Genomic DNA, 13,099 nt, shown 5'->3' with positions numbered 1-13,099 from the left:
TCATGCACATAACCTAATGTGTTGAGGTATGATCAATCACTACAACAAATATGGCCTATAGATACCATTCAATCCCCACAATTACATCAATGGTGACAGCACCCAAAAAATACTCACCATTCCTTTTTTTTCTTTGGTCCGACACTCACCAAAGCCCACAAACGTGTCCCTGCAATTTAAAACAAATATTTGTCTAACTATTCACAACTCACCAAACGCGTCTTTGTGTAGATAAGCTGATAAGGTGAAATCAAGGGCAAAGCCCTCTCCTCAGAAACAAAACGCTAATTCCTGTTTGGATCTCTCTCTCTCTCTCTCTCTCTCTCTCTCTCTCTCTCTCTCTCTCTCTCTCTCTCTCTCTCTCTCTCTCTCTCTCTCTCTCTCTCTCTCTCTCTCTCGTCCTCCTTCTCCTTCCTGTATCTCTCGATCTCTCAATCATGAACAAGGTAGTAGATCCAAAATCCATGCAGATCCCCCACTATCGATTTTGGATCTGCTCCGATGGTGAAGTTTCTGCTGGAGCATCTGGAGAAATCGATTTTCGATCTGCTCCGACGGTGAAGTTTCTGCTGGAGCATCAGTCTTAATCGAGTTTGGATTTGCTCCGATGGTGAAGTTTATGCTGGAGCATCTGGAGAAATCTGGGTGTGGGATATTAGACGGGTCTTGCTGGGCCGTTCATTGCGAGAAGAAGATTGCCGGAGTATACACCCGCCGCGGATGGGTACTATACATTTGACCTTTTCTCTTTGTTTCGACTACTTTGTGTTGAAATTGAAATATTTTGATTATTACAAATGTGACAAACTTCACTTTGTAGTTGAGAAATGACTAAGTCATTCCTAGGATGAGTGTTTGCGTCATTTGGGTTGCTCTCTAGCTCTTTTAATTTTCTCCTTTTGTGTCTGTAAGGGTGTGTTCTGTGGCGGTTCATAATAGCAAGAAATTTCGGGGATTTGAACAAAATGGCTAATTTCTTTGCTGTGTTTTGTGAATGATTTGTCTTTCAGATAATGGTGTGTAGTAATCACATGAACATGCAAGATGAGGTCAACCAAGTAGTGATACATGAGCTAATTCATGCTGGAACAGATTCGTGCTGGCCATCTTAGTGGTGATTGCCACTGTAAACGTGAATTTTTGCTGTGCCAAGAAGATTCGAGAATTGTGAACAAGTGAGTTTCTCAGCTATATATTTAAATAAGAAATTGAGATACCCTCTTTTGTTTACTTCCTTTGCATACATAGTGGAATACTCTGTTACCAAGAAGATTCGTGAATTTTTCTTTCAAAATTTGAAATAAGGGAGCTCGATGACTTCTTATAATTCTACCTCTCACTTGTTTATAATTTACACCGACTTAGGTATCTCAGTAGGCTGTAGGTGACCATTTTTGGTATAGCCGCGTAACAGTCAAGTTATTCCCTTGTATGTATATAAACAATGAAAATCAGATTATGGCATAGCCTCGTAACTATTCTTATGGGTTTTGTTGTTCCCCCGACAGAGAGGAGGCGACAGTAAAAAGAAAGAGAGAGAAGAGAACAGGGAAACAAGAGAAAGAAGAAAGAAGAAGAAAACAGGAAGCTGTGTGTGTTTTCTTTGATCAGTTGGTATTTGTCTACTGTTCTGCTTGAATTATGTGTTTTTCCTTTTTTTTTTTTTTTCCCTCTCCCATCTTTACTTGAAACTTGGAAGTAGAAGATCAAGGTTTTATCACTTGAGAATTCCTTGCAGTTTGCATCGGCATAGGGTTGGAAAGGGTGCAACTTTTACTAGCTTGGCTTATTTTGTGTGATAAGGCTGAAATTTATACAACTTTTGGCCTAGATAAGATTAATGTCCTTTGCTTAAATTTATACACTTTAAGGTGGTGTCGTTTGTTGGGGAGCTGTATCTTCTTTGCTTTTAAGGAGGAGTAGTTTGTTAGTTTGCATAAATTGGTCTGCAATTTAGTTAGGGAGGAGCAGTATAGTTTTCATGCAAGGGCTTATAGATTTGCCTATTGTTATTGTTTTCAATTCATTATTTGTTGTAAATTTGTCTGCAATCTCTAGGGAGGAGCAATGTAGTTTTTATGAAAGAGGTTATAAATTTGTTTGCAATCTTTGGGCAGTTTAAATTCAGTTTAATTTTTGTTATTTTACAATGAGTTGTTTTAAAAGGTTTTTTCTGATTCAATGATGTCCAGTTTGTATTTGGATTATATTCACATTATATTCACTTTTAGGTAAGATTTTGGTTTTACATTTGAGGTTTGCGATGATTTTCATGTAAGATCGTTTGAGTATTTTGATTTTATTTAGGTATCACTGAATTTCAATTTAGGAATAGGGGAGGGTCTATCTTAATACATGTGAATTGTTTTTTGGCTTTTGTTTTATCTGTTTTATAATTACTTTCATGATCTCATTATTGTTTTTTTTTTGGGTTTTGCAGATTGTGTTCGACGGAATTTTGTATCGTTTCACTGCCATTGTTCTTCTGTCTGTTGATTAACATTATCTTCATCTCTTATTGTTATTCAGGTAGACCTGTCACAGTTTATTATCTTGATTTTTGGTTTCGTCTGTTTTCGGTGCTTTTCTTTTTCGTATTCAGATCATAGTTTGTGTGATAATGCTACTCTACAATTGTCTAAATTCAATTGTTTGATTATGTAGGCACTGGGAACAGTGTGCTATCAGCTTTTGTTACTTTGGATTCAGGTATGAATTTTATAGGAACAATTATTTGCTGCACTGAACATTGAACAGTTATTTGTTTAAATCATAGGTTTTTATGTGAACCATGATTGCTGACATTCAAGAGTTATTTACTTCAGTGAGTAATTTCAGTATTATATGGTTCGGTTCTTAAGATTTGTTCATATCCTGCATTTCTGCTTTATCTAGATCAACGGAAAAAAGAAACAATGAATGGAAGACAAGTAGGTTTGCATTTGTTAATACTAACTACTTCTATTTTCGTTTTCTCTTCTTCATGGTTTTTGTGCTCATTGCGCTCTTCTCTTCTCTTAGCTTGTTGCTCAAAACATAAGGGTAGATCATCATCCTGGTGGTGGGCATTGGTTTGCTCCGGGTCTCTCTCCTAATGTAAGCTCGCTGCTCTAACTGTTTGGTTGTCCACATCTTTAACCTATCTTTTCTATAACAATGCTTGCTCCTCTGCAGATTCCAGGCAGAAACAGGGTCTCCATGCATAGCAGCCCACATTTTCAGGATTGAAGGAGCGGTGAGTCTTCGTTATCCCATCATCATATCAGATTGTACTTGTTTTGTCCATGGCTTTGTGTAACATAATCCCTTGAGAGTACTTGAGAAAGTTAGATGAAGCTCTTGAGGTATATACTTACAAGTCATGTGCTGCCGTTTTCTATATGACAGTCTTTAGCAATAGTTTTTCTTTTAGACACTGTTTGGTTGTGTAATTATTTGATTAAAAGTACTTCCATGTGAACTCAATAACTTTATATGAATGTTAGGTTGCTGCTCATAATTTTGCTCCTGTGTTCATAATCTACAATGCTGGAACTAATATTCTAGATGGCGATCCTTTGGGCAGGTTGAAATTAACATCTTTCTCTGATCTTTTTCAGTCTTGGAGAATATTACTTGCAGTCATGACTATGATCTATGAATTGTAGATGTGATCTTTGTTTATGTGGCTTGTTTATGTAGTCATCCATGGAGGAGAAGTGGAAGTTGCAGATATCATGCCTAGATTTGTTTATTTTTTTCTTTCACAAAAGTGATTTGATAACAACTATTGAGGTTGTATATTAATTTTTTTTTTTTTTAGATTTGAAATATTGCAGTCACCATTGTTAGATAGTGTGTTTTCTGATGATGGGGCCCACAGTTTGAAAGTCACCAAAAAAATGATAGTGCATTTTTGAGTCTTTGTCACGCCAGCAATGGCAACCCTTCAAATTTTGGTGTCTAAGATGGTGACTATTGCCATTAAACACCAATCATTGTTGTCTTTTACTTCAATCCACACCATTGTGAATGGTGTTTATAGCTCAGTTTTGTGGTAGTGAATTATGTATGTTCCCACAATAAACTGGGAATCCTAATTGAAATATCAATGACAAGTCCGATTGCTTGTTCTGCATCAAGAATAGCAAGTTGCTTGTTCCTTAAGTTGACATTGATAAGTCTAAATAATCTTACATTCGGGTGCTGGTGCTATAAGGGAGATTCAGTCATCTCCTCATTTTCATCTCCTTCAGGAAACGAAAACGTATGGCTGAGGGATATGTTGGACCAACGGCTTCTTTCTCCCACACCTAAAGTTGAGGACAACTAATAACCATTGTTCTGCACAATCAAGGCCAAAAATGCAGATGGTTTCTTGTCATCCCAAATGCACATTCCTATAGACAGCAGACATTGCACTTGAACAAATCATTAGGATTTGAACCGTGTAATATACGAGTATAGCAGTAAACGTTTAGTAATTTCATGGGAACTTTCCACAGATATGCAGTGCTTTCACAAAGATTAAAGTTTAGCAGTACTACTCTTTGAGTTTGAGTTCATTTTTTTAGCTAGATTATTTAATCCATGACCAAATGTAGCAACAGGAAAGATAACCAACAAGCCATTACCGATATATATCTAACTGCTGATGAACAATGATCCAATAGGAAAATGTATTAACACAGAAAAGTTTCGCTCTACTATGATTTTAGACCAAAACTAAACCCAGTTTTTACAGAGTCAACTGTCCAGTAACCTATCAGTTGACAGTGTTGAACAGATAAATAGTTGAATAAAGAATTAGAAAGAAGAGGGAAAAGAATGTAATGATGTAATTCCAGATATAATGTAAGGAATTTGGATTTAAAGAGAATGATCAGAGAAAGAACCTCCTTTTTGGGTCGTAAAGTTTTGTCTTAGATTTGTAGAAGCAAAATTTTGTTTGATTTCTTCCACAATTTTCCTGCTCGGTCTTCTTCTGCCATAACGAACGACTTGATTGTGAAACTCTCAGGAAACTGTAAACGACCGCGTTTAGAAATTGAGGTTTTGTGTAATTGGGCTTGTGGGCCATATGAGACTCTTGTGTGGGTATTGGACTTAGTTAATTGGGTACTTTGGTAACTTTAGTATCTGTCCATTATTTATTTATTTTCATGGGCTTGAATTATGATGTTTCTCTCCCAAACGAGAGACCCGATTTCGGTAAAGGTAAATAATTCATACTTGTGTCTTTCAATCTAGAATCCACTAAAAGCACGTACAGTCCCCAAAAAAAAAAAATCCACTAAAAGCAGCGCAGTAGTTGCTTGCACTACTTGTGTATCTAGTGACATACAATAAAACTTTGATAAATTAATAATTTTGGATAAACAATGAAATATTCCAAATCCTTGTGCATGCATGAAATGGATTATGTGATGATATATATGAATAAGTAATTCCACATGAAGTATCATGATGCATGATGTGTAGGATTACCCTAATTATTTGTATTTTTTTCCTTTGAGGAAAAGGTTAATTATAATGATTTTTATTTTATTTTTATTTTTAAAGAAATATTATAATGATTTTGTTGATTTGGATATATATGATGAAATGAGTCTCGACACGAACACAATTAAACACGACACGTTATCATGTATTTAACTGACTAAAAGTCAAACGTATAGACGATTGAATTGGTGGGTTAGAATAGGGTCTAAGTTGCACCCTATACTTCATAGTTTTTATTCTAATACTACAGTTATCTGAAATTGAAACTTACAGCAACAAGCTTATACATTTAGTTAAATAAATTCTATGATATATAAAAATTATAAAATATTGAATTACATCGACAAACCTCATACATACAGGATTCACATGCATGCATTGCGCTAGCCACAAGCTGGCTCAGTCTGCAACCGTCTCATTTTTAATACTATTATCTTGCTCGGTACTCGCTTCTTTGATTTTGTCTTCTTTCTTTTTCTCGTTGGCCTTGTCAGTGATGGAGTCTACCTCTTTCTCCACTTCCTCAACCTGCAATTTCTTCATCAAACAACAATTACATTTATGAAAAAGACAGATATATTTGTTATATATGTTCGTTCGTATTTGTTTTCTTCGAAAAAATAACAAGCAAGAAAAGCATGACTCCCATCAGGAATTTAGGGAATTTGTACCAATAGTTAGGTGCAAAATGTTTGAAAAACAAAGAGCTAGATGTTTGAAACGTGCACATTTGATCTGAGATAAGGTCATGAAGCTAGCCGCCTCATTAGAAAATGTCAAATTAATCCAGATTAGATTCTTATTGTTATTGGAGTAAAGGAATGGTAAAACAATCAACACGTGCTTTCATTTTCTAACATATATTCTTTATTGTTCTTCATGACCTCAAGATAGAGACATATTTATTTAATTAATTTAAGAGCAACTATCATTCTACCGAAGCACATATGTTGGTTTTATCACAGAGCTTAATACATGTCACCCTCAATCGTTAATCATGGATATAATATCATAAAATTAGTCGGTACTAATCTAAGCAATATAATAAGGTGTGTGTCGATTTTACATAGAAGTTAAGAAATTAACCGAGGTGTTAGGTACGTAAGATTAGTTAAAGAAATTGTCACCTTCTCAATAATATCATCCGCCATGGCCGCAGCCTTGCCTGTTTTGTCAGCTAATTCCTCCACACGCATGGCAGCATGTCGAAGTTTACCTTCGGGAAGATGGTTGCCGATATCGTCCGCAACCTCCTCTACTTCCTCAGACACCTTTTCCACGAGCTCTGCCACTTCTTCTGCGGCATCCGTCACCGTCTCCACTCGGTCTACGCATATATAACCACATACAATTAATACATAACCTAATATATAATCACTAGTTAACAAATTAATAAAGCTAATTAGTAATTAGGGTTTGACCAATAATAATAACATTGTGAATATAGTATAGCTTGCCTTTCAACTTGAGTAATGGGTACCATTTGTTCTTCGTTAAGGGAATAATTACTGAGAAAAGTACACCTAAAAGCCACATTTTCCTGCATATATAAATACAAACTAATAAGCACACATACAATCAATTAATCACATAAAACAATTAAGACTATATTCATGAATAGACGAACTTACCAAGAACCACCAGAAGGTTCAGAAGGAAGAGGAGGGGTGCCGGGGTCAACGCTGTTGACCACCATTAGCAGGATCTTGCTGCCAATCTGAACTCTCTGAAGGCTCGTATTGCACGATGGCAAGCTCCGGTTTCCGAGAAAACGACATGAATCTCTCTGGTTTAATCTGAGGTGGTGATGAAGTTGTGATGATCTAGAATTGCTGAGAGTAAGAGCTGTTGTTGTTGTGATTGTTCTGATGGACATGGCCATGGCGCCAAGTTCTGCGTTGAATTGCAGAGAAAGAAATGAAGTAGGTTTTGGAAGATTGAGAAGACGACTGAGGAAACAAAGGTGAAATGAATGCAAAGGAAAGTGTATTTGGAATGAAAGATGAATCTGTTTGTAAAAGGTTTGGTTGACACGCTATTTATGAGGATTAGGCGTAAAGTTAATGACTTATCAATAGTTTCCAGAGCCAATGAACATCTCTTTCTTCTTGGATTACGTTTTTGAACATGTTGGGGGGAACTTTCTTCTGTAGTTATCAACGAGGTTGTGTATAAAATAATAGTCCATTTTGGTTGCATTGAAATAAAAACCGTACGTGTTAAATCTCCACTAGTGCATGGATCCAGATCAATGTCAAGAAGACTAGCAGCTGTAGTCATTTTCTAAGAATAATCACTAGTACAAAAACTGAATTAGACGCGGCTAAAAACTGTCGTCTGATACGGAGCTGACTGTCATATATCTCGCTGCTGTTGATGAAATATGATTTAGAGAACCGTCATCTGAAGAACTCGGCATCCATGTAGACAGCATGTCGACAGGCGGTTGACAACATTAACTATATTGTGTGAACGTTACTCAGACAACGGGCAACTTAAAAACCCGTTGTGTGATTGTGATTCAGAAGTCGTTTTTTTTTAGAACCATTGTGTGATTGTTACTCACACAACAGTTTTTTCATAGCATCCGTGATCTGTTTTGCATTCAGACGACAGTTTTAATTTTGAGGCTATTGTAAATATTGTGTACATATGACAGTTTTGTGTGATTATTGTTGTACTAAAAGAATGATTCAATGCATTATATATGCTAGAAGCGGAATCAAAAATGACCAAATTAACAGTAACTGATCAATATATAGAAAAAATTGTTATAGTCCACATCATACACCAAAATGGATTGTGCAAAGGTAATCTTTTATCCACAAAAGAAGTACATCTAATAGTACTCAACTAGCAATATACGATCCATAAATTTACATAAAAGAGTAGCTTTGCAAGTTTTGCTACTCTCATGGACTCATTAGAGTTTAGCTTTGGAAGCTTCCAAGCACTAATTTTGTAGGACCTTTTTGCACTTGCTTTCATTTAATTTGCTCTTTGTGCCATGAGAATCTGTAATATCAACACAGAAAAACCAAAGTTAGCTTAATAAGCTAATATCCAGTATGCAAGATAGATAAGAAATTGCACATATAGTCAACAGAACATGCAAGTAGACAACAATAAGGCATTAAACCTCAACCAATAGTAATAGATAGTCCTCTGTCTAAGGTAATACAAAACTGATGCTATATAAAACATGAAGCAACAATAAACCAAATTTCTTCCAAGTATAAAAGAAATTTATACTATTCTGGTCCTAAGCATATATATACGCAAACACAAACACCTATATTATACTACATATATACAAAATACATATATATATATATATATTATTAGAGAGCAGAGAACTAATGAAGAGTAGTTAACCCAGTAAATGTTCAGACTTGAAATGAGCACTCATGTTGAGTCATATTTATCATATGCTAACCATAGTTTTGAAGCTCTAATTAGTACACATACCCATTTGTTCTGATAGATCTTGCTCTAATAAGCAAACATGGTATTTATAGCACCCAAACTTGGAAAGATCCAGCTCCAATTCTTGGCTTTCTGATTCAATAGCTTGGGTAACAAACAAAGGAATCATGTTTAGCAACAAATACTCATCCTAAGCCAAGTAAAAAAAATGTATCAACGGAATCCGTATCAATGGAAATACCAGAGATTTTTCAGTAAGAAATAATGGGGAACCATCTAATGGGTGCAGAAAGATGAAAGGAGAGACAGGGATAGCAGTTTCAGAAAGGTAGCTAATGTAGACAATTTAACACAACTATCAAAGAACTTGAAAAGTGTCAACCATGAGACGCAGAACACAATAATGAAGAATATCTGCTGGATATTTTCATCACATAAATACCTAGTATAATAAAGTTGAAGTGTTCACCTCATAAAGCCTCTGAAGGGTAAATGGAGGACCTTCTGTAAAACCATGAAGAGCTGCAATGAAGACACATACTATAAACAGCAGTTCATTCTTCGTCTAAACCTCCCAGTCAAAAAAAAAAAAAAAAAAAAAAAAACCTCTTTCGTTTTTCTTGATTAAAGAGCAATCAACATCAGACACAATGTTGAGCAAATTTCCTCCCATTTAATTCAATGATAACTGATTGTTTATATGGCTTCTGTTCTTATATAATAGGCTTTCATAATTACATTACATGTGAAAAAGAGAATATAGCAATTGTGGTTGAGCTCTCACTTTGTTCATTGATAGGAAAATAATTCAAATACATATAAGTATTAACAGAAAAAGAGATTAGGTTCGATCACCATTGTCCATTCAATTAAGAACAAGAACAATCGAACTAACAAGTCAATAGATTGATTAAAACCATGAATTCGATTGAGAATTCATATACATATAAAAAGACCCAAAACAATATAGCTTTTCCGGATAAAATCAGAAAAGAAAGTCTCCAATAATTGATAGGAATTGCAGAAAAAGAAAATTGAAGAAGGAAGAAGATAGATTGCAGGGATATTGGGTTCCCCTGGGAACCCTTCACTGGTGAAAAGGAAAATTAATTAAAAAAAGAAGAAGGAAATTACTAAAGCAAGAGAAACAAGAATTGAAGAACACAGCAATAAAAGGGATCGACTGATTCAGAGTAACGAGCAGGATTTTAATAAAACCACTAGATCAATTAGAAGTGTCGATTGAAAATCTACAAAACTACACAATCAAATCAAACAATCCTTTCACAATTCCTCAGTACCTAAGAGCAATTAAGAAACAAAGATTTCAGAAACCCAATCATATATGATCCAAATCAGACACCCAAGGTAAAGAAAAAGAAAAAACAAAGAACAAGAACAAAGCTTTCAATAGCAGATCATCAAATTACCAGCAGAGAGAAAGAGAGAGATAGAAAGAGAAAATATGATTCAAAAAAGAAACACCCTTTCCATGAAAATCAGGCAAACCAATTACCCAATAATCAGATTCACATTCAATCCAACATTCACTAGCCATATTCATAGAAGATCAACCATCCGAAGACTTCAGAATGAAGAGAGATTGAAAGTTGAGTGGAAAGAGAGGTGATTACCTAAGTGACCCCTTTCAATGACCCAAGGCAGGAACCCGAACCCTTATCAAGCACAGTACTTGAACCGAATCCCGTAATCGCGCCATAGCTTCTTGAAACCAATGCCCGTGATTCTTCGACCTCTAACAACGAAAAGGGATTAGAGATAGGATTTCAATTCAATAAGTAAAAGAATCAATCTAATATGCGAGATGTATCATACATTTATCAATTCTTCTCTGACCCCCAATTCTTCTCGACATTTCCTTCAGCTTTCCCAAAATTTTGATATCCAAGTGAAACTGGCGAAGAACACCATCATCAACAATAAGATGGGATTTTGGGTATTGGGTATTGTTTTTGAGAATGAAAGATGAGATTTCAGGTTTAGGGAAATCTACCGTCAAGCTTTCAATTTGATTCGGTTTTGGCGAGGCATGAGTGAAGAGGAGCTAGGTTTTGGTTTTGTGATGACAGGACCCGCCCCGGATTTCATCTTGAAATCCAAAGTGGCCCTGCGGGGCCCACCTTAGAAGAAATTCTACCAAAAATTTGGCGGAACTTCTTCTAAAAGTGGACTACCCAAAACCTGTAGAAAGACACTTACACTTCTAAAATAATCCACCATTATTCTTCTGGAGCCACCCTGCTTCCTATATCACAACACCTCCCATTTCACAACTAATTCTGAACTTAAGAATATTAATATCATGGGTTATCAGAGCAATCTAATGTACAAGCGTATAAAATGATAAAATACAAGATAAAGGACCAATACTTTTATAATGCAGAAACTATGACAGCTATGCATCAACCCCATGTATGCTCGACCTCAAGCTAAACTGGCCTGCAAACTGGGCATTTAAAACCGAAGGGTCCAGGGGAAAACATTTAAAAATCGTTAGACTGAGTGGACGAAAAATAAGTAATTTCGAATGAATAAGTAAAACTTAATGCTTTCCCAAGTTATTCTCTAAAACCTTGCATGCAGTAACAATCTTGGAAATACTTTTAATCATCATCTTTACTGCAATCTCTTAAAATCTCATACTCAATCCTTTTTAAAATATCATTTTCAAGAGGTTCATTTGATAACTAGAAATGACTGCTGTCTAGTCATCTCATGCCATCTGGGAGGGACTGCCACCCAAATGACGCATCGGAAGGGACTGCCAACCGGAACAAGAGGCGGTGGATAGAAGGGACTGCCAACTAACCACAGATAGTTAGAAGGGACTGCCAACTAACTACAGATAGTTAGAAGGGACTGCCAACTAACTACCTCATGTCATTTGGAAGGGACTGCAAACCAGGTGACGCATCGGAAGGGACTGCCAACCGGGATGTAGTCTGGAATGGACTGCCAACCAGACTATTACCTAGAAGGGACTGCCAACTAGGTAATGCATGCAAGCACTGACTGATAGCCTCCTCAATAAACTGGAAATAACCTCTTTCAATTACTTGCTTTCGGAAAGAAACTCGCTATTACTTCAATAAAACATTAATAATTCACCGAAATCATAACTCAGAATTATCTCGCTAACTCAAACCTCAATATCTCAATAAATCCTCGAGAGCATAAATCAAATACTCTATAAATCAACAAATGCTTTCGGATAAGTGCGGAGCTCAAAGCTCAATAAATCTCGATAATTCAATCATGCTCAAATATTTGCTAAATCCTTCGTACTCGTATATCATCATAAAAACTGATATTCGAAATCAATAATTCTCATAATATTTTCTGAATCAGTCACTTCCTGAAAATCATTTCCCAACTCAATAACTCATAAATAATTAGCTTGAAAATTTATTGAAAGCCCTCGGGAAGGAAATCCACTAAAAATCCCGTAACTCATAGAGCATAATAAATCTCAAGAAATCAAGCTAAAAAAAAATCATAATACTCAATAATTCAAATAATAAATTAAACCTCAATCGGAAAATAATAATATACTGCATGCACATTTAATTTAAAATAAATGTCCACTCACAGTACTATTTAGGCGACCACGCTACCGGTTTCCTACGTCGAGCAGTAGCTCGGCACGTCGCCCTGTATACAATTATAATTCGTGAATAACAATCCGGAATTTAAATACGATTCCCACATCAAATCCTCATAAATTAACATTTCTATTTCTTCTCTGATTAAACCAAAACTTTATCATTTGTACCAATTCTTTAATTGAAGGTTCTAGGGCAAAACCAAGAGAAATTCGGCTGTCGGATTCTCGTAATTCAATGATCGACAACCTAAACTTCGAAATTAGACAATCGATACAAAACTCCTTCAATTTCCACCAAACTTCACATACAAGCTACTCAACATTTATAGGATTTAAGTGGGCTAAAACAAGAATTACAAACCAGCCCTACGAGCCATCCACAGTGGCGGCGCGTGGGGCCCACGCGCCGGTAGCCACCACCTCCAATGGTCACCAAATTTTGGCAGCACCACCTACTCAACAGTCCAACCATTTTTCACAACTACAACAAGTTCCAATTTTACCTGTAAGTGATCGAAATTGACCAGTGAAGTTTTTCCAGAAAAACCCAAGAACCCTAGAATTTGA

At 35.9% G+C, this 13,099-nt stretch overlaps 1 protein-coding gene and 1 long non-coding RNA gene across 2 annotated transcripts; one reads left to right on the top strand and one right to left on the bottom strand.

Annotated features, from left to right (window-relative positions):
* Window positions 1-177: 177 nt before the first annotated feature.
* On the top strand, window positions 178-1,568 carry LOC112176250. The gene is made up of 3 exons (XR_002926873.2): window positions 178-724; window positions 1,011-1,175; window positions 1,509-1,568. It is a non-coding gene; the product is annotated as an uncharacterized LOC112176250 (long non-coding RNA).
* A 4,091-nt stretch (window positions 1,569-5,659) lies between these two features.
* LOC112178846 lies at window positions 5,660-7,590 on the bottom strand. The gene is made up of 4 exons (XM_024317091.2): window positions 7,113-7,590; window positions 6,939-7,021; window positions 6,609-6,808; window positions 5,660-6,009 (listed from the first exon to the last, which is right to left on the bottom strand). The coding sequence occupies exons 1-4, from the start codon at window positions 7,361-7,363 to the stop codon at window positions 5,881-5,883; spliced, it is 663 nt and encodes a 220-aa protein (XP_024172859.1). The 5' UTR covers window positions 7,364-7,590; the 3' UTR covers window positions 5,660-5,880.
* Window positions 7,591-13,099: the final 5,509 nt, after the last annotated feature.

This window comes from Rosa chinensis, chromosome 7 (genome assembly GCF_002994745.2).
Source record: "Rosa chinensis cultivar Old Blush chromosome 7, RchiOBHm-V2, whole genome shotgun sequence".
Lineage (NCBI taxonomy): Eukaryota > Viridiplantae > Streptophyta > Magnoliopsida > Rosales > Rosaceae > Rosa > Rosa chinensis.
This window is presented reverse-complemented; position numbering and strand designations above follow the sequence as displayed.